The sequence below is a fragment of the Physella acuta genome, unplaced genomic scaffold (genome assembly GCF_028476545.2).
Source record: "Physella acuta isolate Inbredline_101_S28 unplaced genomic scaffold, ASM2847654v3 ptg000607l, whole genome shotgun sequence".
Classification (NCBI taxonomy): Eukaryota; Metazoa; Mollusca; class Gastropoda; family Physidae; genus Physella; species Physella acuta.
In genome coordinates this window covers 267,634-295,131 of record NW_026732126.1, presented here as the reverse complement: position 1 = coordinate 295,131, position 27,498 = coordinate 267,634, and the positions used below count along the sequence as shown (strand labels likewise).

Sequence of the window (27,498 nt, the reverse complement as noted above, 5' to 3'; positions counted from 1 at the left end):
TGGTTAAAAGTTTTAACAATAGTAAAAAAAAAATTGGGGGGGGGGGGGATTAATTTGTAGACGAAATTTTTCAAAATTTATAGAAAAATAATTTTGACTTCCTGTAGAAACTTTTAAATTATGACTAAATATATAAATTATCAATATCTGCAGAAAATGTCAAATTTGTGAATTATCAAGAAAACGCCATTTTATGAAACCATGAGCTGACGTACTAAATAGAGCTGATGACTGTACTCACCCATACGTAGAACGTGCCCGCCCCTGCACTGGTCAGCCTGACCAAGTGTTTGTTGGTCTGGCCCAGGTATCGCTCGGCGTCAGTGACCTGACCTTTCTTGAGATTGACCACGTCAGTCCTCCGCATCCTGGCAATCATGCTGTTCCGTCCTAAAGTCCTCATGGAGTTCTGGATGTAGCTCCAGTCCTGGGAGACAGGACATGCATTAGATGATGTGTGTGATATGACATGTGTCATGTGACATGTGTCATGTGTCATATGACATGTGTGATATGACATATGTCACATGATATGTGTCATATGAGTTCTGGATATAGCTCCAGTCCTGGGAGACAGCACATGTGTGATGGGATGTGTGTGATGTGACATGTAATATGACTTGTGTGATATGACATGTGCGATGTGACATATGAAGTATAACATGCGTTATATTACATGTGTGATATGACATGAGTAATATGCTAAGGGTGATATGACATGCGAGGTATCATGCGTGATATGACATGTGTGATAAACACTAGCGTGAAATGACATGTGCAAGGTGGGTGTGCGATAACAAATGTGTGATGTGATCTGTGCTAAATAATGCTTGTGAAATGACATTTGTGTCTGTGCTTTATCTATTGGTGTCCTTGTATTTTCGATACCTGAACCTTTGTGTTTAAGTTACAGGTATGCTTTTATCTGTATGCTTCTAAAAATAGCAACCTTTATCTTTGTGTTTAGGCTATCTGTATCTTTGTGTTTAGGCTATCTGTATCTTTGTGTTAAGGCTACCCGTATCTTTGTGTTTAGGTTACCTGTATCTTTGTATTTAGGCTACCTGTATGTTTGTTACCTGTATCTTTGTGTTTAGGCTACCTGTATCTTTGTGTTTAGGTTACCTGTATCTTTGTATTTAGGCTACCTGTATGTTTCTTACCTGTATCTTTGTGTTTAGGCTACCTGTATCTTTGTGTTTATGTTATCTGTATCTTTGTATTTAGGCTACCTGTATGTTTGTTACCTGTATCTTTGTATTTAGGCTACCTGTATGTTTGTTACCTGTATCTTTGTATTTAGGCTACCTGTATGCATGTTACCTGTATCTTTGTGTTTAGGCTACCTGTATCTTTGTGTTTATGCTACCTGTATCTTTGTGTTAGGCTACCTGTATCTTTGTGTTTAGGCTACCTGTATCTTTGTGTTTAGGCTACCTGTATCTTAGAGTTGGGTTCTCCCAGCATCCTGAAGGTAGCTTTCATCACGGTGTGGACAAGTGGGCGTGGCCTCTGGTAGCTGTGGATCTCCGAGATGGTAGCCTTGTTGAGTGCTAGCACCTTGTGCATATACAGGCGGAGTCGACGCAGCTGTTGTCTCGTTGTTATAGCTTCCTGCACAGACAGGTTGTCAGGTAAGTCAGTGATACAGGTTGTCAGGTAAGTCAGTGTGTTACAAGGGTTGTCAGGTAAGTCGGTGATACAGGTTGTCAGGTAAGTCAGTGATACAGGTTGTCAGGTAAGTCGGTGATACAGGTTGTCAGGTAAGTCTGTGATACAGGTTGTCAGGGAAGTCAGTGATACAGGTTGCAGGTAAGTCGGTGATACAGGTTGTCAGGTAAGTCTGTGATACAGGTTGTCAGGGAAGTCAGTGATACAGGTTGTCAGGTAAGTCAGTGTGTTACACCGCTTGTCAGGTAAGTCAGTGATACAAGTTGTCAGGTAAGTCAGTGATACAGGTTGTCAGGTAAGTCAGTTTGTTATACAAGCTGTCAGGTAAGTCAGTGATACAGGTTGTCAGGTAAGTCAGTGATACAGGTTGTCAGGTAAGTCAGTGTGTTACACCGCTTGTCAGGTAAGTCAGTGATACAGGTTGCCAGGTAATTCAGTGTGTTACACCGCTTGTCAGGTAAGTCAGTGATACAGGTTGCCAGGTAATTCAGTGTGTTACACCGCTTGTCAGGTAAGTCAGTGATACAGGTTGTCAGGTAAGTCAGTTTCTTATACCGCTTGTCAGGTAAGTCAGTGTGTTACACGGGTTGTCAGGTAAGTCGGTGATACAGGTTGTCAGATAAGTCGGTGTGTCCTCCAAGTTATAAGGGTAAGTCAGTGACACAGTCAGTGTTTTATGCAGGTTGTCAGGTCAGTGTGTCAAACAGGTTGTCAACAAATACCATCGTGTCACACAGGTTGTAGGCAGGTTGTTAATGGACAGTTTATCGTGTTATACAGGTTGTTGAGTGGTTGTCAGGGAAAGTCATAGAATCACGCAGGTTGGATATACATGAATAGGTTGCCAGGTCAAACTTCACTAGTCAAACCATTTTATTTTCTTAAAAAAATATATTTTGAAGGTAAAGAAAATATTACTGCTTTTATAAATGTTTTAACAAAATTAATTTACAGTACAGTAAGAAGTTTAAAAACCAACAGCTAAAATCTCCGAGCATAAACTCACGTCCATTTCTTTAGTGTTACTCAAATCTATAGCAACATGGGATCTCTTTGCCGACTCTATAGCATTGTCTAGGTCGTCCAGCTTTCTCTCCAGAGTTGTCTTTCTTAGACCTGTTCACAAAATACAAGTTGATCAACATAACATGCAAAGTCTTATTTATCTCGGGGTCAACAGCTACATCAACACAACAGAAATATTTTTGCTTGAGTTTGTGTCAGAGGCGTAGCGACCCTTCCCGGCGCCCGGGGACAAACTTTTCGATTTGCTCCCCCCCCCCCCATTCAAGATTCAAGATTTTCGATTTGCACCCCCCCCCCCTCAAACTTTCGATTTGCACCCCCCCCCCCCTCTCAAACTTTCGATTTGCACCCCCCTCAACCTTTCAATTTATTTTTCCAACCCATTTTGGCGCCCCCTAAGGTCGGCGCCCGGGTACATATGTCGTCCCTCCCACCTCGCTACGCTACTGGTTTGTGTTGCTTTTGGTTGCGCCGGCGCCAGGTTATTTAGCGCCCTAGGCAAAACTCATCAAAACGCCCCCTTTCACACAAAATTAATTACTAAAACATATGTATAAGAAAACAATTAATTAATAGTGACATACAGGGGCGGAACTACAGTGCCGCCAGACCCCGCAATGCGGGGGGGCCCACGCCGTTTAGGGGCCCACAGCCGCCCATAATCCTTTTTTTAATAGCTGAAATTAATTTTCTTGCATTATTGACCTGATGGTTGTTTTGAAAAAAAGAATACTGTAGCTGCGTTTTGTCAGCAAAATTATTTTGAAAAAAACATCAAAATGCGCGAGAGGCCGCTAGATATTAAGACGGCTTTTTGAGACCATCCCAAATTTGGTGCTGATGGATAAAATCACATCGGTGCTTTGTTGTCCCTTTTAAGTTCTTTTCTCAGACCTCCCCTCCCGCTCTTAGCCTTACAAGAAGCAAATAGATAGCGCCTCAAAACTAAGCTGGCTTGTATCGGTGGTAGTGTTGACAAACTAGCGCTCCAACAACTAATATCCAAAAAAAAAACAAAGTGTCGACATTGTTTACGTTTAATAACCACTGTTCTAGAAACCAAGGCAAACGTCTCAAATATATACACGAATGACAGCGTGTTATATATATATATATATATATATATATATATATATATATATATATATATATATATATATATATATATATATATTAGTTTCGTCACTGGCACATTGATAGTGGTTTTGTAAATAACAAACAGATAACAGATCTAATACAGTAGTGATGTTATATAGTAGCTAAGACATGCTGTTGCGTAAACATTTTTTTTTTAAATATACACATAAGCTGTAGTGTGAAAGATAGGAAAACGTTCAAACCACTTCCATAAATTATTTCCCTTTTTCAAGTAATCAAATAGGGCTGCACATAAGCTTCTTTTAATAGATTTGTAATAATCAAATTAAACAGCAATTACTTATCTTAATTATTATTTTTTTTTTAAAAAGTAATAAAGAATGGTATAGCATAAAAATGAAATGTAGTTAAAATTAATAATATAAATACAAAAAAACAACATAAAAATAAACATAACACGAGACACCATTACTTATACAAAGGTTCATGATTTATATACTTTTGACCGACTTAACGATTAGACGTATTAAGGCAAACATAAATGAAAACAGATTTTTCAAAACAGACCAATGCACTCATACACATGACATGCTGTGATTAGATTTAATTGAATTTTTCTTTTCAAAACCCGATCAGGCCAGAAATGAGTATCCTATGTTAGTATTGTGTGTTTATATATATATATATATATATATATATATATATATATATATATATATATATATATATATATATATATATATATATATACATATATGGGGGGGGCCAAAAAAATTTTTTGCGGGGTGGCCCATTTTTTCTAGTTCCGCCACTGGTGACATATTAATCTATTATCAATTGCATACACGTTATAAGTAGACATCAAAATCATATTTTACTTGCCTCATTCGTCTTAAAAGTTTATACTAATTCCTTCAATTCCAGTTTGCAAGCGTAAGCACATTTTATTGAAATTGTTGCTAAGTCCAAGAATCTACTTTGTCCTTTACGACATAGCCCCCCCCCCCCCTCCATAGAAAATTTTAAGTACTCCCCCCCCCCCCCCCTCCTGGAAAAAAAAAGTCTGGAAAAAAAATACTAAAAAAAAAAGTTCTTGTAGTTTTGGGCTCTCTGCAGTCCTCCCAAGGTGAGTTCTAAAAACGGACCTTACCTGTTTTAAGCTTGACTGTCTTTAGTTATAATTGTAAAATGTCTATATTGTGTGCTTATGTAACGATTTTTGTTTTTGAAAAATAAAAGGTTATAAATGTTATAGATTCCAGCCTAAAATTGTTGTATATGAATCCTTTAGGAGAGGGTGAAACATATGAAAAGACAATTAATTAGATGTTTAATTTACGACTATGACTGTATGTTTTACTAACATCAAGTATTGCAATCTACAACGACTACTTATGTATTTGTTTTTCAATTTGATAATGTTAAAAAAAAACCTACCAAACTATTTTGTTAAGAACTTCTGCTCTATATAATTTTTACAATAGCAAATAATTACTTAAAGTTGTATTTATATGTAAGCGGCCAATCTAAGGTGCAGGAATTTGAAATGAATGATAAGTTAAGCAACGAATTACCTCCCATTTGAAAATCCAAATACCAACATTTTGTTCAAGGGAAATAACTTTCACAAGAATAGCTAAATTAACCAAGTATAACTAAGACATGTTTGAAAAACATAATAAAACGCTCTAGATTTCATTACGTTATAACAATTTCTTAAGTATTAGCTATGTAGCGTGTGCATATAATATAATCTACTTATTAAATAATGTAGGTTTTGCTTGAAAGTTTAAAAACGGTAGCTTTATTATAATATTCTTCTAATTTATTTTGATGATATACATTTGATTGTACATCACCGTCAATAAAGATATAGTGCTAATTTTGGACCCCTTTGAAGGGACGCCTTTCAAAAAAATCAAACACGGGTAGAAATCTGTTTCACATTTCTAGAATTATTGATTAAATATTTTTTTAAACTTATTTTGAAAACACAAAGTTTGCGGCTAGTTATAAAATTCCGTTTTATTTAATATTAAATATTAATACTTTAAGAGTGGTGATATATATTCCTAAAAAACTAAAGATTTTTCAACTAGAAAACGCCTACCTTTCTTTGTAGTGTGTTCCGTACTGAATTGAAATCATCTAACCTACGATAAACTTGACTACCCGCTACACTCTACTACATTCACAACACATATCAAACTTCGATAACTAAACATAACTCGACTCGATGCTCCAGAACCACAACACCAACTCGCTTAACTTCACCAAGCTCTACAACGATCAACAACGATTACACTGGACCTTTTACTACACTTTAACAGAACTACGATACTTCATCACCTGCATTCTCCTTTCTCTATTACCAATCCGATTCCACTAGATCTTCAACTACAAAACAGCCGAATAAAAATTATGACACTTTAACACTTCGATACTTTATACCCATGAAACCATATTAGCAACAGCCTTCCGCCGTTACTCCCAAATCTAAACGATTCATCAAAACGTACCAAAAAAGTATAATACTTTGAACACCCCGTCATTACAAAACTATATACACCAGGACAGATTTCTAATTCAAAGTCAGAGAAAACGAGACTTACAAGTTACATTACAATTAGATAACCGTTTGAAATGTTCGAAATTTAAATTACGAACTTATTTAATCGTTTTCTACATCAATTATGTGACATAAAAAAAATAAAGACAAAGTGGCTGGTAAAAAGCGCCCCGACCTTCCGATATTAGGGAGGTGAGGTTGCATTTTCACTATCTCGAACAAATATAGGATTTGTGGCCCCTAAATATTGAGGACAGCTTTGTGTAATTGTGGATTATTTGATGACAACTTTGACAAGACATTGTATTAAGGTGGTCAGCTAAGACTAAACATTGTGTCAATGTGTCCAGTTAAACATTACGTCAATGTGTCCATTAAAACATTACGTCAATGTGTCCATTAAAACATTACGTCAATGTATCCATTAAAACATTATGTCAAAGCGTCCAGTGAAACATTGTGTCAATGTGTCCAGTTAAACATGTCAATGTGTCGAGTGAAACATCGTGTCAATATGTCCAGTTAAGCAATACGTCAATGTGTCCAGTTAAACAAGATGTCGATGTGTCCAGTTAAACAGTGTGCTAATGTGTCCAGTGAAACATCGTGTCAATGTGTCCATTAAAACATTACGTCAATGTATCCAGTTAAACAATACGTCAGTGTGTCCAGTTAACACTGTGTCAGTGTGTCCAGTTAAACATTACGTCAATGTGTCCAGTTAACACTTTGTCAGTGTGTCCAGTTAAGCATTATGTCAATGTGTCCAGTTAAACAATACGTCAATGTGTCCAGTTAAACATCGTGTCAACGTTAAACTCACGCTGTAAGTGCAGCTGATACAGCTTGTGCCTTGCCCTGGTCAGATCCCCGTTGTCCGGCAAACCGTTCTTCTCAAACTCTTCTATCGCCATCTCCAGTTTGTCGATGTCGTTCTTCTGTGTGGCGGACACCAGCGCCTTCCTGATCCTGTCTTCCTCGTTCTGTAAACAAACATGTTTCAATTCGCTTTTTTTACTTTCTCGTATAAAGAGTAGGCTATATAGGAAGTATTGTAATCGTACACAAAAATTGAAGAAATTTTGTCAGTGTTCATCATTTTACACCTCAGTACTTCATCATATACGGAGTATAGGGGACTTATTTTAATCGGGCAAAAATTAAAAATGCAGATTTATCAAAATTTCAGCGTTCTAGCGTTATCGAGATGGAAAAACTGGGCTTTGCAATTCTGTCTGTATGTCTGTGTGTATGTGTGTGTTTGTGTCTGAAAACACGATAACTTGAGTACTATTACAGCTAGGTTGACAAAATTTCATATACAAGTATTATATCAAATGTGTAGGCTAGTTCTGTATCAACTGTTCAGCGATTTCCGGTAACCGGAAGTGGAACTTATTCTACTTTCCATTTTTTTTAAAAGCCTAAAACTTGAGTACTGTTTCTGAGAGATAAATGAAATTTCACATGTAAGTAAAAGATCTAATTCTCTGCCTAGAATATTCGAGAAAGTTTAGGGGAGATCACTCCCGCTTTATTTGTCTCGTTAATCATAAAATAAGTTTTCATGCTGTACAAATATTTGTCCTTATAGTTCTTATACAACTTTCCTTATTCGTGATAACATCGTCCATTATATTTGTTCTATAATGCTCATTTTTGTAAAAAGAAATGGCCAGCTATCATACATACGACTTGCTTTAAAGTATCCAGTATATCCACGACTTAGGTTTAATATATCCAGTATATCCACGACTTAAGTTATTGACTGACCTTATTGACCCCAGGACGTGGCTGGATGACCGCTGTCTTCCTCCTCCAGTTCTCATCCACTAGCAGGTAGTAGGCCACAACAGTGAACAGACGGGAGGCGTTGGCGGGCCGCACAGAGATCTGGAACATGTGTAACTGGCTTAGCCAGGCTAACTTACGACAGTGGTTAAATGTGGGGTAAATATAACACGGGAACATGCAACTAACATAGCCTGGCTAACTTACGACAGTGGTTAATGGTGGGGCTAATATAACTCGGGAACATGCAACTAACATAGCCTGGCTAACTTACGACAGTGGTTAGTTGTGGGGTAAATATAACACAGGAACATGCAACTCACTTAGCCAGGCTACCTTACGAAAGTGGTTAAATGTGGGGGAAATATAACTAGGGAACATGTGCAACTCACTTAGCCTGGCTAACTTACGACAGTGGTTAAATGTGGGGGAAATATAACACGGGAACATGCAACTCACTTAGCCTGGCTAACTTACGACAGTGGTTAAATGTGGGGGAAATATAACTAGGGAACTGGTGCAACTCACTTAGCCTGGCTAACTTACGACAGTGGTTAAATGTGGGGGAAATATAACTAGGGAACATGTGCAACTCACTTAGCCTGGCTAACTTACGACAGTGGTTAAATGTGGGGGAAATATAACACGGGAACATGCAACTCACTTAGCCTGGCTAACTTACTACAGTGGTTAAATGTGGGGGAAATCTAACACGGGAACATGTGCAACTCACTTAGCCTGGCTAACTTACGACAGTGGTTAAATGTGGGAGAAATATAACAAGGGAACATGTGCAACTCAATTAGGTAGCTAGCTTACAAGTGTTAATTTAGGGAAAATATAGCGGTTATATGCAACTCATTTAGCGAGCTAACTTACAACAATGGTTAATTGTGGGGCTAATTTAACACGGGAACATGCAACTAACTTAGCCAGATAGCTTACATCAATGGTTAATTGTGGGGCAAATATAACTAGGCAACATGTGCAACTAACTTAGCCAGGCTAACTTCTGACAGTTGTTAATTTTGGGGCAAATATAACACGGGAACATGCAACTGACTTATAACAATGTAAGTTGATTAGGGAGCGTAGCGGTGTGGCAGTCGATCGGATTACAACATTCACCGTTTTAAGTCATCACAGAAAAGCATAAATGTTCAAACTAATTTTACTCAAGAAATTAAAATTAAAATATAAGCCTACTTAGCTTTGTTTTAGCATCTTTTAATAATTATGAATTATCAATTAGGTATCAACTTTAAGAAGGTCAATAGAGAAATGATAAGTGGACAAGTTGATGGGTTTAGTCTTACAATTGATTACTGTGTTATCCAGGTGGTAGCTTTTATTATTTGTAGATGTGACATCTATTTCATGTCGTTTATATTACTAATGTTGTTACATTAGTTTCCTTTCAATGTTAGATAACTGACAAACTTAGAGCCAGGAAAATCTGCAAATGTTTCCTGTGTAAAACCTACTAATAACATTAGTCTGTTAAACAAAATACAGGCTTTAAACTGTTGTGTCAAAAAAGCGATAATTTAATTTAAACTTTAGGTGTCCAATGCTAAGCTTTAGCGTCCCATTCTAAGCTTTAGAGTCCCATTCTAAGCTTAAGGATCCCATTATAAACTTTAGGGTCCCATTGTAAAATGTAGGGATCCCATTATAAATTTTACGATATCCTTAAAGCTAAATGAATAGCATGAAAAATGTTAAAAAGTACAGATAGATTTCCCAGTTAAATAAATAGTATTATAATCTTCCGCCATAAATTAACCTTTGACTGAAATAAAATGCAATCTAAGTCGTTCCTGTATTTATAAATAGGCTTAGCCTTATCAAAACATCATGGTGTCTACGAACTGTCAGTAGTGTAAGCTCTCGATCGTAAGCACACAATATCGATCCATCTAAAAATGGGGATTTCTTCAGTAATTAACAAAAACAGGATAATGTGTAGTCATCCGAGACCTTTCAAAAGACCTAATGACCTATGAAGCAACTGACCTGCAAGCCGTACTCCAGGTGTGTCTCATCCGGTACTGCGACTGTCACGTGGACCTCATCAGACGTGGTTTTGGTGGAAATAAAATCTTCGAAATCCTCCGACGGAATCTTGGTGTGGGACATGGTGGCCTGCACCTCTAGGGGCTGGGTGCACGTGAAGGAGAAATGTTTCTGCTGGGCCGGCTTGACCAGCACGATGCCAGAGTCTGGGATGGGGTCAGAGATTCCGAACTGACTGGCCACCGGCTGCAGCCCTAAACCCCCCGTGGGGTGGATGGGGAAGGGCTGGGGGTCTCTGCCTAGATCGTCACACTGTAAAATAAACTTCACTAACTTCGGTTCACTCGGATCCGAACCTCCGAAAACATCCACCTCGTATTTTCCTCTAACCGGAAACCGGATGACCACCGACTTCCGGTTTGAGGAGCGAGAGACCAAAGTGTAGTCCTTCATCTGGACGTGCTGCGGCATGTCTTCTTCCGACTCGGCGTCCTTGAAGGTCACCGTGGCGTCAAGGTCAATCTCCTCGTACTGGTGATGATCGAAGTCGATGATGCAGACGCCGTTGTCGCTGTAGATGATGGCGTTGTATTTTTTGGGCAGCATGAGCCCCGAGGTGAAGTAGTGCTCCGTGAAGAGCGGGCTCTTGACGAACTTCTTGTGCTCCCATCTGACCTTGAGCAGCTGCCAGGGGTCGGAGTGAGGCTTGCAGAAACAGATGAGTCGGTTGGCGTCAATCAGCCAGTAGAACTCGTACAGGGAGGCGCGTTTGGTGCCGGCAGGTGGCCGTTTCCTGGAACAAGAATATTAGATGTTATATATAGATCTATTACAACGATTGCCAGCAACCGAATCAAGAATACGAGATGTTTAATATGCATCTATTACAACGATTTCGGGTATGTACATCTAGAAGTGTGTAGTTGCTTTTTTGCGAGATACACAGGGATAATGTCCTTAATATCAGAATTTGAGGTATAAAATTAATATAAGATAAAAAAAATTTGATAATGAAAATTCTAAAGAGAGATGAAATAAGTAGAATTGCAAGAATTGTATGTTAACGATCTGAAAATTTGATGATAAAAAACGCAGTTTATTTAAACCTTAGCATTATACTGTATCATATGTACAGCGAGAATATTCACTGCTCCAATTATTGGGAGAAATCTTCATTATAATAGGTTTTTTTTTATCTCAATGAAAAGTTTATCTGAGTGAAGAAAGTGATGTGTAACTGGGGTTAATGACAGGAGAAGAGGAAGATTTTTGTGGCCCTGTAATGGTTGGTAATATGCCTAACTGAGCTGAAAACAGAACGGTAACTCTGTCTGCCCATAGCATCTACAATAAAACCAGTATCTTCCCTTTGATTTTTTCAGCATGTAACCTTTACGTAAAATGTTAATATTGTAATGTACAAAGACAGAATTGTCCCCACCAGAAAGCTAAGTCAGATATATCCCCACACCAACAGGCAGACATACACCCAACCCATAAGACAGAAATACCAAACCCAACACTAAGACAGACATACACCTACTCCACCCATAAAACAGACATACCCATCCTAGCACTAAGACACACATACCCACACCAACACTAAGACAGACATGCCCCCACCCCACCAGACAGACATGCCCCCACCCCACCAGACCTACACCCACCCCACCAGACAGACATGCCCCACCCCACCAGACCTACACCCACCCCACCAGACCTACACCCGCCCCACCAGACAGACATGCCCCACCCCACCAGACAGACATGCCCCCACCCCACCAGACCTACACCCACTCCACCAGACCTACACCCACCCCACCAGACAGACATGCCCCACCCCACCAGACAGACATGCCCCCACCCCACCAGACCTACACCCACTCCACCAGACCTACACCCACCCCACCAGACAGACATGCCCCCACCCCACCAGACCTACACCCACCCCACCAGACAGACATGCCCCCACCCCACCAGACCTACACCCACTCCACCAGACCTACACCCACCCCACCAGACCGACATGCCCCCACCCCACCAGACCTACACCCACCCCACCAGACAGACATGCCCCCACCCCACCAGACCTACACCCACTCCACCAGACAGACATGCCCCCACCCCACCAGACAGACATGCCCCCACCCCACCAGACCTACACCCACCCCACCAGACCGACATGCCCCCACCCCACCAGACCTACACCCACCCCACCAGACAGACATGCCCCCACCCCACCAGACCTACACCCACCCCACCAGACAGACATGCCCCCACCCCACCAGACCTACACCCACCCCACCAGACCTACACCCACCCCACCAGACCTACACCCACTCCACCAGACCTACACCCACCCCACCAGACCGACATGCCCCCACCCCACCAGACCTACACCCACCCCACCAGACAGACATGCCCCCACCCCACCAGACCTACACCCACTCCACCAGACAGACATGCCCCCACCCCACCAGACAGACATGCCCCCACCCCACCAGACCTACACCCACCCCACCAGACCGACATGCCCCCACCCCACCAGACCTACACCCACCCCACCAGACAGACATGCCCCCACCCCACCAGACCTACACCCACCCCACCAGACAGACATGCCCCCACCCCACCAGACCTACACCCACCCCACCAGACCTACACCCACCCCACCAGACCTACACCCACCCCACCAGACAGACATGCCCCCACCCCACCAGACCTACACCCACCCCACCAGACCTACACCCACCCCACCAGACCTACACCCACTCCACCAGACCTACACCCACCCCACCAGACAGACATGCCCCCACCCCACCAGACCTACACCCACTCCACCAGACAGACATGCCCCCACCCCACCAGACCTACACCCACTCCACCAGACCTACACCCACCCCACCAGACAGACATGCCCCCACCCCACCAGACCTACACCCACCCCACCAGACCTACACCCACCCCACCAGACCTACACCCACCCCACCAGACAGACATGCCCCCACCCCACCAGACCTACACCCACCCCACCAGACCTACACCCACCCCACCAGACCTACACCCACTCCACCAGACCTACACCCACCCCACCAGACAGACATGCCCCCACCCCACCAGACCTACACCCACTCCACCAGACAGACATGCCCCCACCCCACCAGACCTACACCCACCCCACCAGACCTACACCCACTCCACCAGACCTACACCCACCCCACCAGACAGACATGCCCCCACCCCACCAGACCTACACCCACCCCACCAGACAGACATGCCCCCACCCCACCAGACCTACACCCACTCCACCAGACAGACATGCCCCCACCCCACCAGACAGACATGCCCCCACCCCACCAGACCTACACCCACCCCACCAGACAGACATGCCCCACCCCACCAGACAGACATGCCCCACCCCACCAGACAGACATGCCCCCACCCCACCAGACCTACACCCACCCCACCAGACAGACATGCCCCCACCCCACCAGACCTACACCCACCCCACCAGACCTACACCCACCCCACCAGACAGACATGCCCCCACCCCACCAGACCTACACCCACCCCACCAGACCTACACCCACCCCACCAGACAGACATGCCCCCACCCCACCAGACAGACATGCCCCCACCCCACCAGACAGACATGCCCCCACCCCACCAGACAGACATGCCCCCACCCCACCAGACCTACACCCACCCCACCAGACAGACATGCCCCCACCCCACCAGACAGACATGCCCCCACCCCACCAGACAGACATGCCCCCACCCCACCAGACAGACATGCCCCCACCCCACCAGACAGACATGCCCCCACCCCACCAGACAGACATGCCCCCACCCCACCAGACAGACATGCCCCCACCCCACCAGACCTACACCCACCCCACCAGACAGACATGCCCCCACCCCACCAGACAGCCCTACACCCACCCATCAATGTATGTCTGTTTCTCCTTGAAGATGGCCCAGCACTAAGACAGACATGCCCCCCACCAGACCTACACACACCCCACCAGACAGACTTACACCCACCCATCAATATATGTCTGTTTCTCCTTGAAGATGGCCCAGCACTAAGACAGACATGCCCCCCACCAGACCTACACACACCCCACCAGACAGACTTACACCCACCCATCAATGTATGTCTGTTTCTCCTTGAAGATGGCCCAGCACTAAGACAGACATGCCCCCCACCAGACCTACACACAGCCCACCAGACAGACTTACACCCACCCATCAATGTATGTCTGTTTCTCCTTGAAGATGGCCCAGCACTAAGACAGACATGCCCCCCACCAGACCTACACACACCCCACCAGACAGACTTACACCCACCCATCAATGTATGTCTGTTTCTCCTTGAAGATGGCCCAGCACTAAGACAGACATGCCCCCCACCAGACCTACACACACCCCACCAGACAGACCTACACCCACCCATCAATGTACGTCTGTTTCTCCTTGAAGATGGCCCAGCACTAAGATAGACCTACACCCACCCATCAATGTACGTCTGTTTCTCCTTGAAGATGGCCCAGCACTAAGACAGCCCTACACCCACCCATCAATGTATGTCTGTTTCTCCTTAAAGATGGCCCACAGCGGGTGTACGAGCCTCCATGAACCAGACACGTAGACGGCGTTCCAGGCGCTCTCTAGAGCCGACATATCTTGTTGACCGATCCTGTACTTGTCCCCTTTGGCCACGCCCCTGATGACGTTACATGGTATCCCAGCAGCTCTGTGGAGATGTCAGTTATTTATGTCAGTGGTCAGTTATTGATGTCAGTGTCAGTTATTAATGTCAGTGTCAGTTATTGATGTCAGTGGTCAGTTATTGATGTCAGTGGTCAGTTATTGATGTATGTCAGTGGTCAGTTATTGATGTCAGTGGTCAGTTATTGATGTCAGTGGTCAGTTATTGATGTCAGTGGTCAGTTATTGATGTATGTCAGTGGACAGTTATTGATGTCAGTGGTCAGTTATTGATGTCAGTGGTCAGTTATTGATGTCAGTTGTCAGTTATTGATGTCAGTGGTCAGTTATTGATGTCAGTGGTCAGTTATTGATGTATGTCAGTGGTCAGTTATTGATGTCAGTGGTCAGTTATTGATGTCAGTGGTCAGTTATTGATGTCAGTGGTCAGTTATTGATGTATGTCAGTGGTCAGTTATTGATGTCAGTGGTCAGTTATTGATGTCAGTGGTCAGTTATTGATGTCAGTTGTCAGTTATTGATGTCAGTGGTCAGTTATTGATGTCAGTGGTCAGTTATTGATGTATGTCAGTGGTCAGTTATTGATGTCAGTGGTCAGTTATTGATGTCAGTGGTCAGTTATTGATGTCAGTGGTCAGTTATTGATGTATGTCAGTGGTCAGTTATTGATGTCAGTGGTCAGTTATTGATGTCAGTGGTCAGTTATTGATGTCAGTGGTCAGTTATTGATGTCAGTGGTCAGTTATTGATGTCAGTGGTCAGTTATTGATGTATGTCAGTAGTCAGTTATTGATGTATGTCAGTGGTCATTTATTGATGTCAGGTGGTCAGTTATTGATGTCAGTGGTCAGTTATTGGTGTCAGCGGTCAGTTATTGATGTCAGAGGTCAGTTATGGATGTCAGTGGTCAGTTATAAATGCCAGTAGTCAGTGATAACTATTAGTTCTCTGTTTTTTGCATTAGTGATTGGTCATTAATATAAGCGGTCATTTGTTAATATTGGTGACCAGTCTCTAGTAATTAATTTTAATGGACAATCATTAATGATCAATTATTAATGGTGAGTCATAAGCGGACAGTCAGTATTGGTCAGTCACTACTACTAGTAGAAATGTTAACCGTCATTTTATGTGGATGATTCCCATCCTGATTAGTAACTTAAGTGATTGAAAAAAACACGATTGTTGTTATTAAATGTAGGAAAATCACTATCTTGTCAATTTAACTGCGCTTAAAAGCACTAGAAACAATTATTTAGAATGTTTCCAGTCATGAGTTTGAGCACATGAAATCATGATCTAATTCATAAACCAGATCTTTTAGTTTTTGTTTTAAATGCAGCAGCTATAGTCTTGTAAAAAAAAATAAACGAAAAAGAAAAAAAAAAAAGAAAATATAGCTTAAACCGACCGGCAGAGTTGAGCGAAGAACGCCTCGTACACATTCTATAGCTAGTTTTGTACACACCGGCAGAGTTGAGCGAACATTGCCTCGTACACATTCTATAGCTAGTTTTGTACACACCGGCAGAGTTGAGCGAACATTGCCTCGTACACATTCTATAGCTAGTTTTGTACACACCGGCAGAGTTGAGCGAAAAACGCCTCGTACACATTCTATAGCTAGTTTTGTACACACCGGCAGAGTTGAGCGAAAAACGCCTCGTACACATTCTATAGCTAGTTTTGTACACACCGACAGAGTTGAGCGAAGAACGCCTCGTACACATTCTATAGCTAATTGTGTACGTACCGGCAGAGTTGAGCGAAAAACGCCTCGTACGACCCGTCGCTTGTCTTGATGAGCTTCATGTAGCCCCGGGGCGTGTACGGGTCCTTGACCCCGCTGTAGAAGGAGCCGTGGATGTCCTGATGGAAGAGCCACACCATGATGGCTCTCAGCTTCTGCAGCTCCGTCACACAGTTGGCGCAGATGGACTTGATCAGGGTGTCGTAGGTCGTCGCTCGCATGCTGGGAAGTTGCTGGAAGTGGAGGGACAGGGGTTAGATAATTGGTGGGTGTAATCACAGGGGTAAGCTAATTGGTGGGTGTAATTATAGGGGTAAGCTAATTGGTGGGTGTAATCACAGGGGTAAGCTAATTGGTGGGTGTAATCACAGGGGTAAGCTAATTGGTGGGTGTAATCACAGGGGTAAGCTAATTGGTGGGTGTAATCACAGGGGTAAGCTAATTGGGGGGTGTAATCACAGGGGTAAGCTAATTGGTGGGTGTAATCACAGGGGTAAACTAATTGGTGGGTGTAATCACAGGGGTAAGCTAATTGGTGGGTGTAATCACCGGGGTAAAATAATTAATGGATATAGACACACAGGAGTAAGCTAATTAATGTATATAGACACAAGGGGTAAAATAATTAATAGATATAGACCCACAGGTGTAGGCTAATCAATGGATATAGACCTACAGGGGTAAACTAATTCAGGGATGTAGACCTACAGGGGTAAGCTAATTAATGGATATGGACATACAAAGGATGAAGACAAACGGGGATAATCTAATTGATGGGTTTTAATGCTTAAGTAAACTAATTATTTGGTAAAAATGTGAAGACATGCATTAAATGAAAGAGAAATACATTGACAAACCGTTAAGGATATTGATAAATAAAGAATCTCGTATGACAAACAAAGTATCTGATAAAGCTAACTAAACAGATTCCGTTTAGGCAGTGGCGTAGACAGGAATCGGTCATTGGAGGGGTTCAAAAAAATGTTCCATATATATATATATATATATATATATATATATATATATATATATATATATATATATATATATATATATATATATATATAGTATACATTGGCTTTATTTATAGGGGTGGGGGGTCCATGGGAGGGGTTATAACCCCCTCTAATCCCCCCCTTGCCTACGCCACTGCGTTAAGGACACTGACCTGCTTGACTCTAGCATCAATGGCCGTGTAGTCTGAGGGCTTGTAGAAGTCATCTTTGTAGTTAGGTGCGGGGGTGGGCGCGGGGTACTTCGGGTCAATATCTGGGACTATTATCTGTAGGAGAAACAATATCTGGGACAGTTATCTGTAGGAGAAACAATATCTGGGACAGTTATCTGTGGGAGAAACAATATCTGGGATAGTTATCTGTAGGAGAAACAATATCTGGGACAGTTATCTGTGGGAGAAACAATATCTGGGATAGTTATCTGTAGGGGAAACAATATCTGAGCCAGTTATCTGTAGGAGAAACGATATCTGGGACAGTTATCTGATGGGAGAATCAATATCTGGGACAATTATCTGTAGGAGAAACATTATTTGGGATAGTTATCTGTAGGAGAAACAATATCTGGGACATTTATCTGATGGGAGAATCAAACACGCTTTTCTTTTTAATTATTTAAATAGTAGAGTATTATAATATTTTTTATAATCATTTATTTTCTCCTCATTAGTGCATTTTACCATAAAAGCTTGTTATTAAAACGGGTTTCTACTCTACTATCTAAATAACTTACACATGTTATTAACAGTAACAAAACCATTCTGAAGATAAGTTTAAAATTCTACACATATCAAATGTATGGGCTGTTTGGGCCAGGCCATTATTTCCTTTATGTACAGAGCAATAGATAATAAATAATACATAAAATAGTAGTAAGGGTTCGTCCATAAATGAGGTCACACTCGTAGGGGGAGGGGGGGTCGGTAATTTTGTGACGATGTGTGATGAGGGCGGGGGGGGGGGGGGGGGGTTCAGAAGGTGCGACATCACACTTTTGCTTTATAGAAAAGAAATGTTAGAAAACGAATTTTAGACGTTATTTTGCGTTTTAGAAAACAGTTTTAATAAATTGTATTAAATTGATTAAAATACTCTATTTTGACAAATTTTAGACAAGATTTTTGAAAAATATCGATGTTTAAAAAAAAATCCAACTGCAATTTTGAGGGTGGTTTATAGGCTGAGGTGTGACGTCATTTTAGGGGGGGGGGTCTGGTTTCTTGTGACGAAGTGTGACGGAGGGGAGGGTGGGGGGGGGGTAAAAATCGTCCAAAAAAGCGTGACGTCACTTATGGATGACCCCTAAATCGTGTTATTACAATGTTTTATTGTAGGCTGTGTGTAAAAAAAAAAGCTTTAAACAAATTACAAAGAATAATCGAAGCGAAGCGAGGTGGGGTCATGGGGGTATGGAGGTGGGGGTCATGAGGGCAAAAAACATCAGGATGGGAGGGGTAGGGTGAGACAACGGGGGGGGGTGATGTGTTCTGATGTTTGTTCGTAGTGTCTGTGTATTTATCTTTTTCATTGCGTACATTGTGGACAAAAAGGCGATAATTAATAGGAACCAAATAAAATAGTAACTCGAGTCTTCACAATGGTTGTTTGTATGATGTCTGGCTGTACAACAGATTGAGAAAAAAAAAGGAAAAAAAACAATATTGAAACAAATGGATAACAAATAATCAATGCGAATCGAGGTGGGGGGCATGGGGGTATAAGAATGGGGTCATGTTAGCTAAAATGGGAGGGTGGTAGTGAGACACCCAAGGCGGTGATGTGTATCTAAAGTGTTGTGGTGTTTTGTTCGGATTGTACGATATTTATGTGATTTGTTTGTCGAGTCGTCTGTTGAAAATTCGGTCCAGAGTCTCTTTGGATAGCCCGGAAAGAGTAGATTGTGCTCGCTTGGTCAGGTGTGTAGGGCTAACGATCAGCGCGACCACAAAACAGGGGGAGAGGCGGTTTGTTATGGAAACACGTGCAGCGTAAAGTTGAGTAAAAGCAATATAATGACGTCACTTTAATTAGTCCTGACCCATGTAGTCGTTGATAGCTAGTCAGCCACAAATGACAGTAAAAAGTTCGGTCTACAGCATCTTCAAAAAAAAATGTGTATCACTGCCTGCAATCTCTGACTTATAAAAAATAGTGGGTAAAAAGCCTTTAAAATTGAGAGGCAGGTTATACAGCTTCTGTGCGCGATCATTCTATCGCTAAAGAACAATTTCAGATAATCTAAGCACATTCACATAAACGCAGTAAAATAACACACCGTAGACTTTTGGACATCTTTTTAACTTTCAATTTTTAATTAGGCCTAATAATAGATGTTACAGAAGAGCCCTATATTGCATGTAAATGAATTAGTCATTTTGCAGCATGTTTTGAGAGGTCTACAAAATTTTTGTGGACGTCCAAAATGAAGGGGGGGGTTCGTCGAAAGTGGACGCATGTAGAAGGTGGAAAGGGAGTATCTATAATTCAAAATTGTTAGGCGTCTTTAATGATATAGACCAGGGATCGGCTACCTTATGGGGCGGGAGAGCCAAAAGTTACAATTTTCAAAATCTCCTAGTTTTTAGAGAGCCACTTACAAATATGTTATTTTTTTTTCAATATTATGATATTTGATTTGGATAAGGTAAATAAATTTAAAATAAATTGGTTTAAGTGTGAAATAATATTTATTCATATAAAAACATACACATGTTTCGCAAAAACATAATAAATGATTTTAGCTAGCTCTGCTAGGATAATCTAATTAAATAGCACTATCCCTACCCAATTCAGAAGCTTATAACTAAAAAAACTATGTCAAATTAATGCATACTGACACATACAAAAATGCCTTCTGGATAAAATAACAAATACAATTTAAAATATTCGAAAAAATAAATAAAATATGCACTTCGGTAGTGGAAAGCATGGAACCACTGCCACGGGGCTGACCATTGTATGTTGTCAGCATACAATCTACTCCACCTATTCTTAGAGTTTTTATCTTGTTTAAAGTTGTTGTGTTGTTAAAGTATAATATTTTTAGCGCAATTTCCATTCTGGAGAATTGCGTTTATTAACTCGTCATTTCTGGGAATGGATGGATGAATGAATGAATGTATGGATGAATGTGTGTCCGGGCTTTAAGTCGTATCTCCTCCTCAACGAAGCAATATCGATGACTAGTTCCAAAAGCAATTATGTTAAGCAAGTTACGAGAATGAGCATAGGCCATAAAAATTCCGGGTTTCTTTCATTTATTTCCCGGAAAAGCCAAAAAACCTCGAAAAAATTCAGTTTTTGGCCCATATCTCGGCAACCAGACCACTTAGCGACTTGAAACATGTACCAATCGATTCCTGCCATAATTTAGAACAATATTGCCGTAGAAAGTTTTCAAAAATATCCTCTAGTTCAGTGACAAATTTTAAAATTACATAAACACCTACAAACCGATCGTTCTTCTAGCTTGAGCGCACCCCAGCATTATACGTCAGAGCTATTTTTAGATAACATAAGGAAATTGCGCATAAATGTCACTAGACTTTTTTAATTAACTTGTTTATAAGTTATGAAAATAAAATAATATAATAATTATGAAATTTGCGAGCCGCATCCTGACATAAAGGGAGCCGCATGCGGCTCTCGAGCCGCAGGTCACCGACCCCTGACATAGACGGAATTTTCATTTTATTTTTTATTTTTTATTTTTTTTTTTTTTTTTTGAAAAAAAAATGTACGGACCAGGAAGATCACTAACAGAAGCAGTTTTTTTTTAGCAGTTAAATACAATAAACATTCTAAATGCTCCATTCGCCGTTGTTGAATGTGGGTGATTACTCTTATTTTATTTTAATACTAATTTACTCACTGTAACAATAAGAGGGTTATTATTGTTATTTTATAATAAATACTATTTAACTCACTGAATCTATGGACGAGTTATCGTTCTCGTTTTATTTAAAGACTATTAAACTCACTGGGTCCATGGGTGGGTGATCGGTCCTAGTTTATACTAAATACATTTTAACTCACTGAATCTATGGGTGGGTTATCGTTCCTGGCTCCACTTTGCTTGTCATGTTTCTCGGGTTTCTCCCCATCCGTCTTTGAGCTGCCGCAGCCCATGTTGTCTAAATGAGCTTGGTCACTGGATGGTCAACGGAACACGAGGTGGGCTTGTGTCCAGTGTGTCTGCAGTATACTTTATCCGGCACATCTAGGTCGAAAAAATATGTTAAAAAATTTAAAATTGTCTAAGAATTTTAAAGCAATTTTCTTTCAAAAAATATTTTAGTTTCTTATAGAACATTCCATTTTAAAATAATTTTTGGTTTTCGGTGTATAACCTACTTGGTTATTAACAAGTTTATTTTAGACAACTTTGCAAATACGCTTGGAATAAGTGTTTTAAAAACTGAATAACTATAGTTCAAAAATGTAATCAAGTTCTAATGGCCGAATGAGCTGACATTTGGCACAGCGGTAATTTTTAGCGCAATTTCCATACGGACAATTGCGATTATTAACTCGTCATTTCTGGATGTATGAATGGATGTATGGAAGTGTGTCCGCAGCTTTAAGTCGTATCTCCTCCTCAACGAAGCAATATCGAGGACTAGTTCCAAAAGCAATTATGTTAAGCAAGTTCCAAGGATGATTGTGGGACAATAAAATTCCCGGAATTCCTTCCTGGATTTCCCGGAAAAGCCAAACAACCTCGAACAAATGCAGTTTTTGGTCCATATCTCGGCAACCAGACCACTTAGCGACTTGAAACATTTACCAATCGATTCCTGTCATAATTTAGAACAATATTGCCGAAGAAAGTTTTCAAAAATATCCTTTCGTTCGGTCACAAAAATTAATTAAGAATTTTTAAACTGAGCATCGTGTAGGCCTATGATGATATTTTAAATTTAAACTGAGCATCGTGTAGGTTTTTAGCGCAAAAAAATATCCTTTCGTTCGGTCACAAAAAAATTAAAAATTGTTATGGATAACATAAGGAAATTGCGCTTAAATTGTCACTAGACTTTTTATTAACTTGTTTAATGGCAATGCAAGAAAATCCGATTTTTTATCTAATAAAATGCTTATACGAAATGGATAATTTTATTTCAACATTACTGAATTGTGTATGTTAATCCGCAAGTATTGAAATATTAATTTAATACACTTCCCATAGTCAAATTGAGCTGAAATCTGGGACTGTGGTGGATCTTGGATGATAAAATGCAAGAATATTCAATTGGTATCTAATTAAATAGAAATTAAATTTATAAATAACTGTATTTAATTACGATGTTTCAAGAGCTTGATTTATTTACTTATAAAACTCGGGAGCCCTGGGACCTTGGTTTCGCGGCCGATACGCCACTGACCATTCTCTGATGTCGTGTGATACGCCACTGGCCAGGCTCTGAAGTCGTGTGATACGCCACTGACCAGGCTCTGATGTCGTGTGATACGCCACTGACCAAGCTCTGATGTTGTGAAACATTAGAGTGGGGGACTCTAATTGAAGCAGCAATGTATCGCTGTGAGAGAAATTTTTTCCTTGTCGTACTTGCAAAAAGAATTTAATTGCATTCTCCCTTATCAATTTCTCAAAAAAAACGTAGTTTGTTACAAAACATTATGGTCCACATTTCCCTCTGCCAAACATTGATATACACTGGATCAATCAAGTTCAAATGTAAACAAATACCAGGACCAAGGCTAGTTGCTTTAACAAGGGCCCTTTATCATAGTAGCTGGTTCATATTGCCCTTATCTAAGTCTTTAACATGTACGTTAGTGCCTTTATCTATAACAGAGTTCTAAATCAGAAGGGATTATTTCTACTTAGTCTAAAGCACAATAAGTTTAAAATACTTAAAATCTCCTTTTGAAATATTTTTTTAGAAAAAGATTTGATTCGCATGTTCCCCCTTATATAGTCTACCTTTAGGCTTAAAAGTTAATTTATGAATTCCTTGAGGTGTCTTATCGCAGTCGCAGATTGAATGAAAGATGAAAGACTAATTCTTCTTAGGGAGGGGGGGGGCGATTTCCTGGTGTTTTAAATTGTTCTTGGTCAACGCCTGGACCGTAACACAAAATCACGTGACGTGACCCGTGTTGCCGTGGGTTGACTGGTTACAGGTGTCCCTACAGGTAAACATTTGTCCCGTGTGGTTGTACATAGGAGTTGTCTTTTCATGGCGGACACGAGTTGTCGTTCATGGCACGAGAAAGCTAAAGAGGGCAGTAAAAAGCTCAATGAAAGGCTTATGATCTAAGAGGTTTGTCAAGTACAGTGCTAATAGATTACTCCGGCGTAGGGGTGTTCAATGATTAATTGAAGTGAATGTAAGGACAAAATACATTCAGATCAAAGTCCTTTGATGCTGATATAGCGCAGGGAAGGGCTTTGATACGATTGGGGTAGGTGGGAGAGATATGGTACAGGCTACATTTTCTATCCTGAGATAAACATCAGCTAAATAGAAGAACACGAGAATTTCGAATTGTTTAACAGTCAATAAAAGATTTGAAACTCTAATTTTATATTGGAAATAGTTTAGCTACATAAAAAGAACTGTGATCGTGTCGAGTTTTGTAATTATACATTTAAATTAGTAATATTTTTTTTGAAACTGCTAATAAAAATATAAATTCGAAACTGCTAAATAAAATATAAATTGAACTTTGTTAAAATAAATATGAAACATTTAAACTTTGTAAATATACAACTTAACTTTTATCTTAAAAAAATGCTTTTGAAAGTTTGAAACTAATACACATCCTTATGAGTAGAACAAACAAAAAATAAGAAGTTTCTAGACAGAGATTGCGCTGCTGTATATTTAGTTATACATGTATTAAAACTGTACATGTAGTTTACATGCAATTATACCAAAATGCTGCCTGTAATGATAAGCCAACAAGTTGTTCATCATTACAGTTATAAATCTGCTTCTGGTTGTGTATGTAATTATTGAATAAATGTATGATTAGTTTTATTTTCAAGAGGCAACTGTGGTTTTACAAATCTTTTTTTTTTGCCAAGTTTTATTTCAACTATGGGACGACGTTTAGCCCATCAAGTCCGTCGAGTAAAAAAGGGGGTGTGGTTTAACAAATCAAGTGTGTCAAGTAAAAAAGGGGGTGTGGTTTAACAAATCAAGTGTGTCAAGTAAACAAGGGGGTGTGGTTTAAACCATCAAGTAAAAAAGGGGGTGTGGTTCAACCCATCTAGTGTGTCAAGTAAACAAGGGGGTGTGGTTTAACCCAGGAAGTGTGTCAAGTAAACAAGGGGGTGTGGTCTAACAAATCAAGTGTCAAATAGGTGTGTCAAGTTAGCAGAGTGTGGCCACAGATTATGAATGGGTGTGTCGAGTTAGCGATTGGGAGGGGTTTAACCCCTCAAGTGTGTCAAGTTATCAAGGTAGTGTGGTTTAACCCGTTAAATAACGAATGGGTGTGTCAGGTTGATTAATCTGTTAGCCAAATCATCTGTCGTTATGTGTGTTTCATATGTGTGTGCAAATTATGATTGCATTTTACAGTTTTATTTTTCATCCTCGTGTTTCATAAAGAAAATTAGTTTAGAATTTTACCAGATGTATGTTACAGTAATTGAGGTTTGCTGTTCATTTGACATATATGTGTGGGCTTATTCTTAAAATCACTTAACTTAAATATACTAATTATCTTTTTTTTTATTGTACATGGTATACTAGAACATGTTAATTTTTATACTCTACAAAGTTCTGTAAACTATTTTTACCTTGAGGCTCACACCAGTAAATCCTGTGTTGATTTCATGAACTCAACAATTACATTTTGTATGAACTCCCTGAATCTTCACACGTATATCCGTGAGTCAGTGTAGTCAATGTGCTACAGTCGAACACAGCAAATCCAACCCAGCAATCCAACACAGCAATCCAACACAAAAATCCAACACAGCAATCCAACACAACAATCCAACACAGCAATCCAACAGCAACAATCCAACACACCAATCCACGAATGTAATATCCAACAGTCGAGTCCAGGTATATCCGGCAGTCCACAGATAGTGAAAGCAGCCCTAACCCACTCTAAACTTCCGCTCACGTCCTAGCAACCGGCTTTCCTTAGTCGAGTCTACTTTCTGTGTACTACCCGGAACATATTTACATTCTAGAGTTTCACCGCCCCTTAGACCACAGCCCAAACCTATCAGGTCGATATTCGGGGGCCCGATATTGATTTTACCGGCTGGATATGAAAAGAGGGGGTAGAATAAATGACAAGAGCTGTTTGTCGTGTTAACGTCATCGGCTCAAAGGAACCAGCGGTCTGACAAATGGGCCGCACGTCTTGAGTGATCTTTCTTGCTGCGGCTCTTACCTGGAGAGTTGTCGAACCTGTTGTACAGAATACACAAGTGCTGCGATAGATCTCCACCTCGCTCTACCACATACTTACACAGTACAACAACACTTTACGCTAATACAGTGCGTATGATATAAATTATATATATATATATATATATATATATATATATATATATATATATATATATATATATATATATATATATATATATATATATATATCGCCTACACACATTTTAATCATACTGAAAGTTTAACAGTAAACATTCATACATAATTATACGAATGCACTTAATTTTGGCATGTAGTCAAACAGTTTTAAAGTACTTTTTTTTTAAAAATAAATTAGCACGGGAGCTAAGCTTTAAACTTTGGTAATGATTTACTGACAAAAAGGAAATATATTTTAAAATTTAATTTTTTTATAATATCCAATACCCATGATGCCCATCGTCTACCTGATATAAAATATATAATCTCAAGCTTATTGTTCCAAATTTCGCATATAAAAATATTTTCAGAAGTTGATAGGTTCTGACGTTTTAGCTAAATAGTGTGGTCGGGTCGGTAAAGGTCATGGTTGCTAAACCGAAAAGTCTCGAGTTCGAACCCTCGGGCCCATGTGGCTGGGATAGCAACCCATCTAGGATAGACAACTCCAAAATCTAACAACTGCTGCCTTGTAGTTTGTTCTTGGTCGGACAATGCTATAGAAGCAAATCCGAAAAGAAAGCAGGCTGAAATCAGGGCCAATATGGCGCATAACAAGTTGACACGCAATACTTAATTGTGTTGGAGGCAATCCCTTCCAACATTTGAAATAAGTACGAAGAAGAAAAAGAAGCTAAATTGTTGTGCAGTTAATACCACTGGAACAAACGCAGTTTGTGATTTCAATTTTTTTTAATTTCATTTTAATTCAGAAAACAAAATTATCTACAGTCAATGACAACAATAAATGTTTTTCCATTGTTTAGCTACAAAGTCCTCTAGGCACAATTTACAATCTGCTAAAATGCTTATGCTTTCTGATCGGAAGCAAGTTTGTTTACACTATCGAGAGCTACAATATGCTACAGTGTAATGCTATCTGAAGCAAGTTTGTTTAGACTAGCGAGAGCTACATATGCTACAATGTAATGCTATCTGAAGCAAGTTTGTTTAGACTAGCGAGGGCTACATCTGCTAGCTGATCTGAAGCAAGTTTGTTTAGACTAGCGAGGGCTATATATGCTACAGTGTAATGCTATCTGATCTGAAGCAAGTTTGTTTAGACTAGCGAGGGCTACATATGCTACAGTGTAATGCTATCTGAAGCAAGTTTGTTTAGACTAGCGAGGGCTACATATGCTACAGTGTAATGCTATCTGAAGCAAGTTTGTTTAGACTAGCGAGGGCTACATATGCTACAGTGTAATTCTATCTGATCTGAAGCAAGTTTGTTTAGACTAGCGAGGGCTA

At 40.4% G+C, this 27,498-nt stretch overlaps 1 protein-coding gene across 1 annotated transcript; it reads right to left on the bottom strand.

Annotated features, from left to right (window-relative positions):
* Positions 1-214: 214 nt before the first annotated feature.
* Positions 215-25,797, bottom strand: LOC131947810 (hillarin-like). The gene is made up of 11 exons (XM_059309143.1): positions 25,443-25,797; positions 21,704-21,887; positions 17,821-17,934; positions 16,656-16,885; positions 14,748-14,927; positions 10,172-10,964; positions 8,138-8,257; positions 7,188-7,347; positions 2,678-2,787; positions 1,438-1,614; positions 215-427 (listed from the first exon to the last, which is right to left on the bottom strand). The coding sequence occupies exons 2-11, from the start codon at positions 21,794-21,796 to the stop codon at positions 215-217; spliced, it is 2,190 nt and encodes a 729-aa protein (XP_059165126.1). The 5' UTR covers positions 21,797-21,887; positions 25,443-25,797.
* Positions 25,798-27,498: the final 1,701 nt, after the last annotated feature.

What these genes read in the sequence shown, in the direction of transcription:
- LOC131947810 (XM_059309143.1), bottom strand. Translation starts at nt 21,796, where the DNA reads ATGGGCTGCGGCAGCTCAAAGACGGATGGGGAGAAACCCGAGAAACAT. An exon ending in TTGATGCTAGAGTCAAGCAG is followed by an intron (nt 16,886 to 17,820) that starts GTCAGTGTCCTT and finishes CTCCACTTCCAG; the next exon opens with CAACTTCCCAGCATGCGAGC. An exon ending in CACGTCCTGGGGTCAATAAG is followed by an intron (nt 7,348 to 8,137) that starts GTCAGTCAATAA and finishes GTTTGTTTACAG; the next exon opens with AACGAGGAAGACAGGATCAG.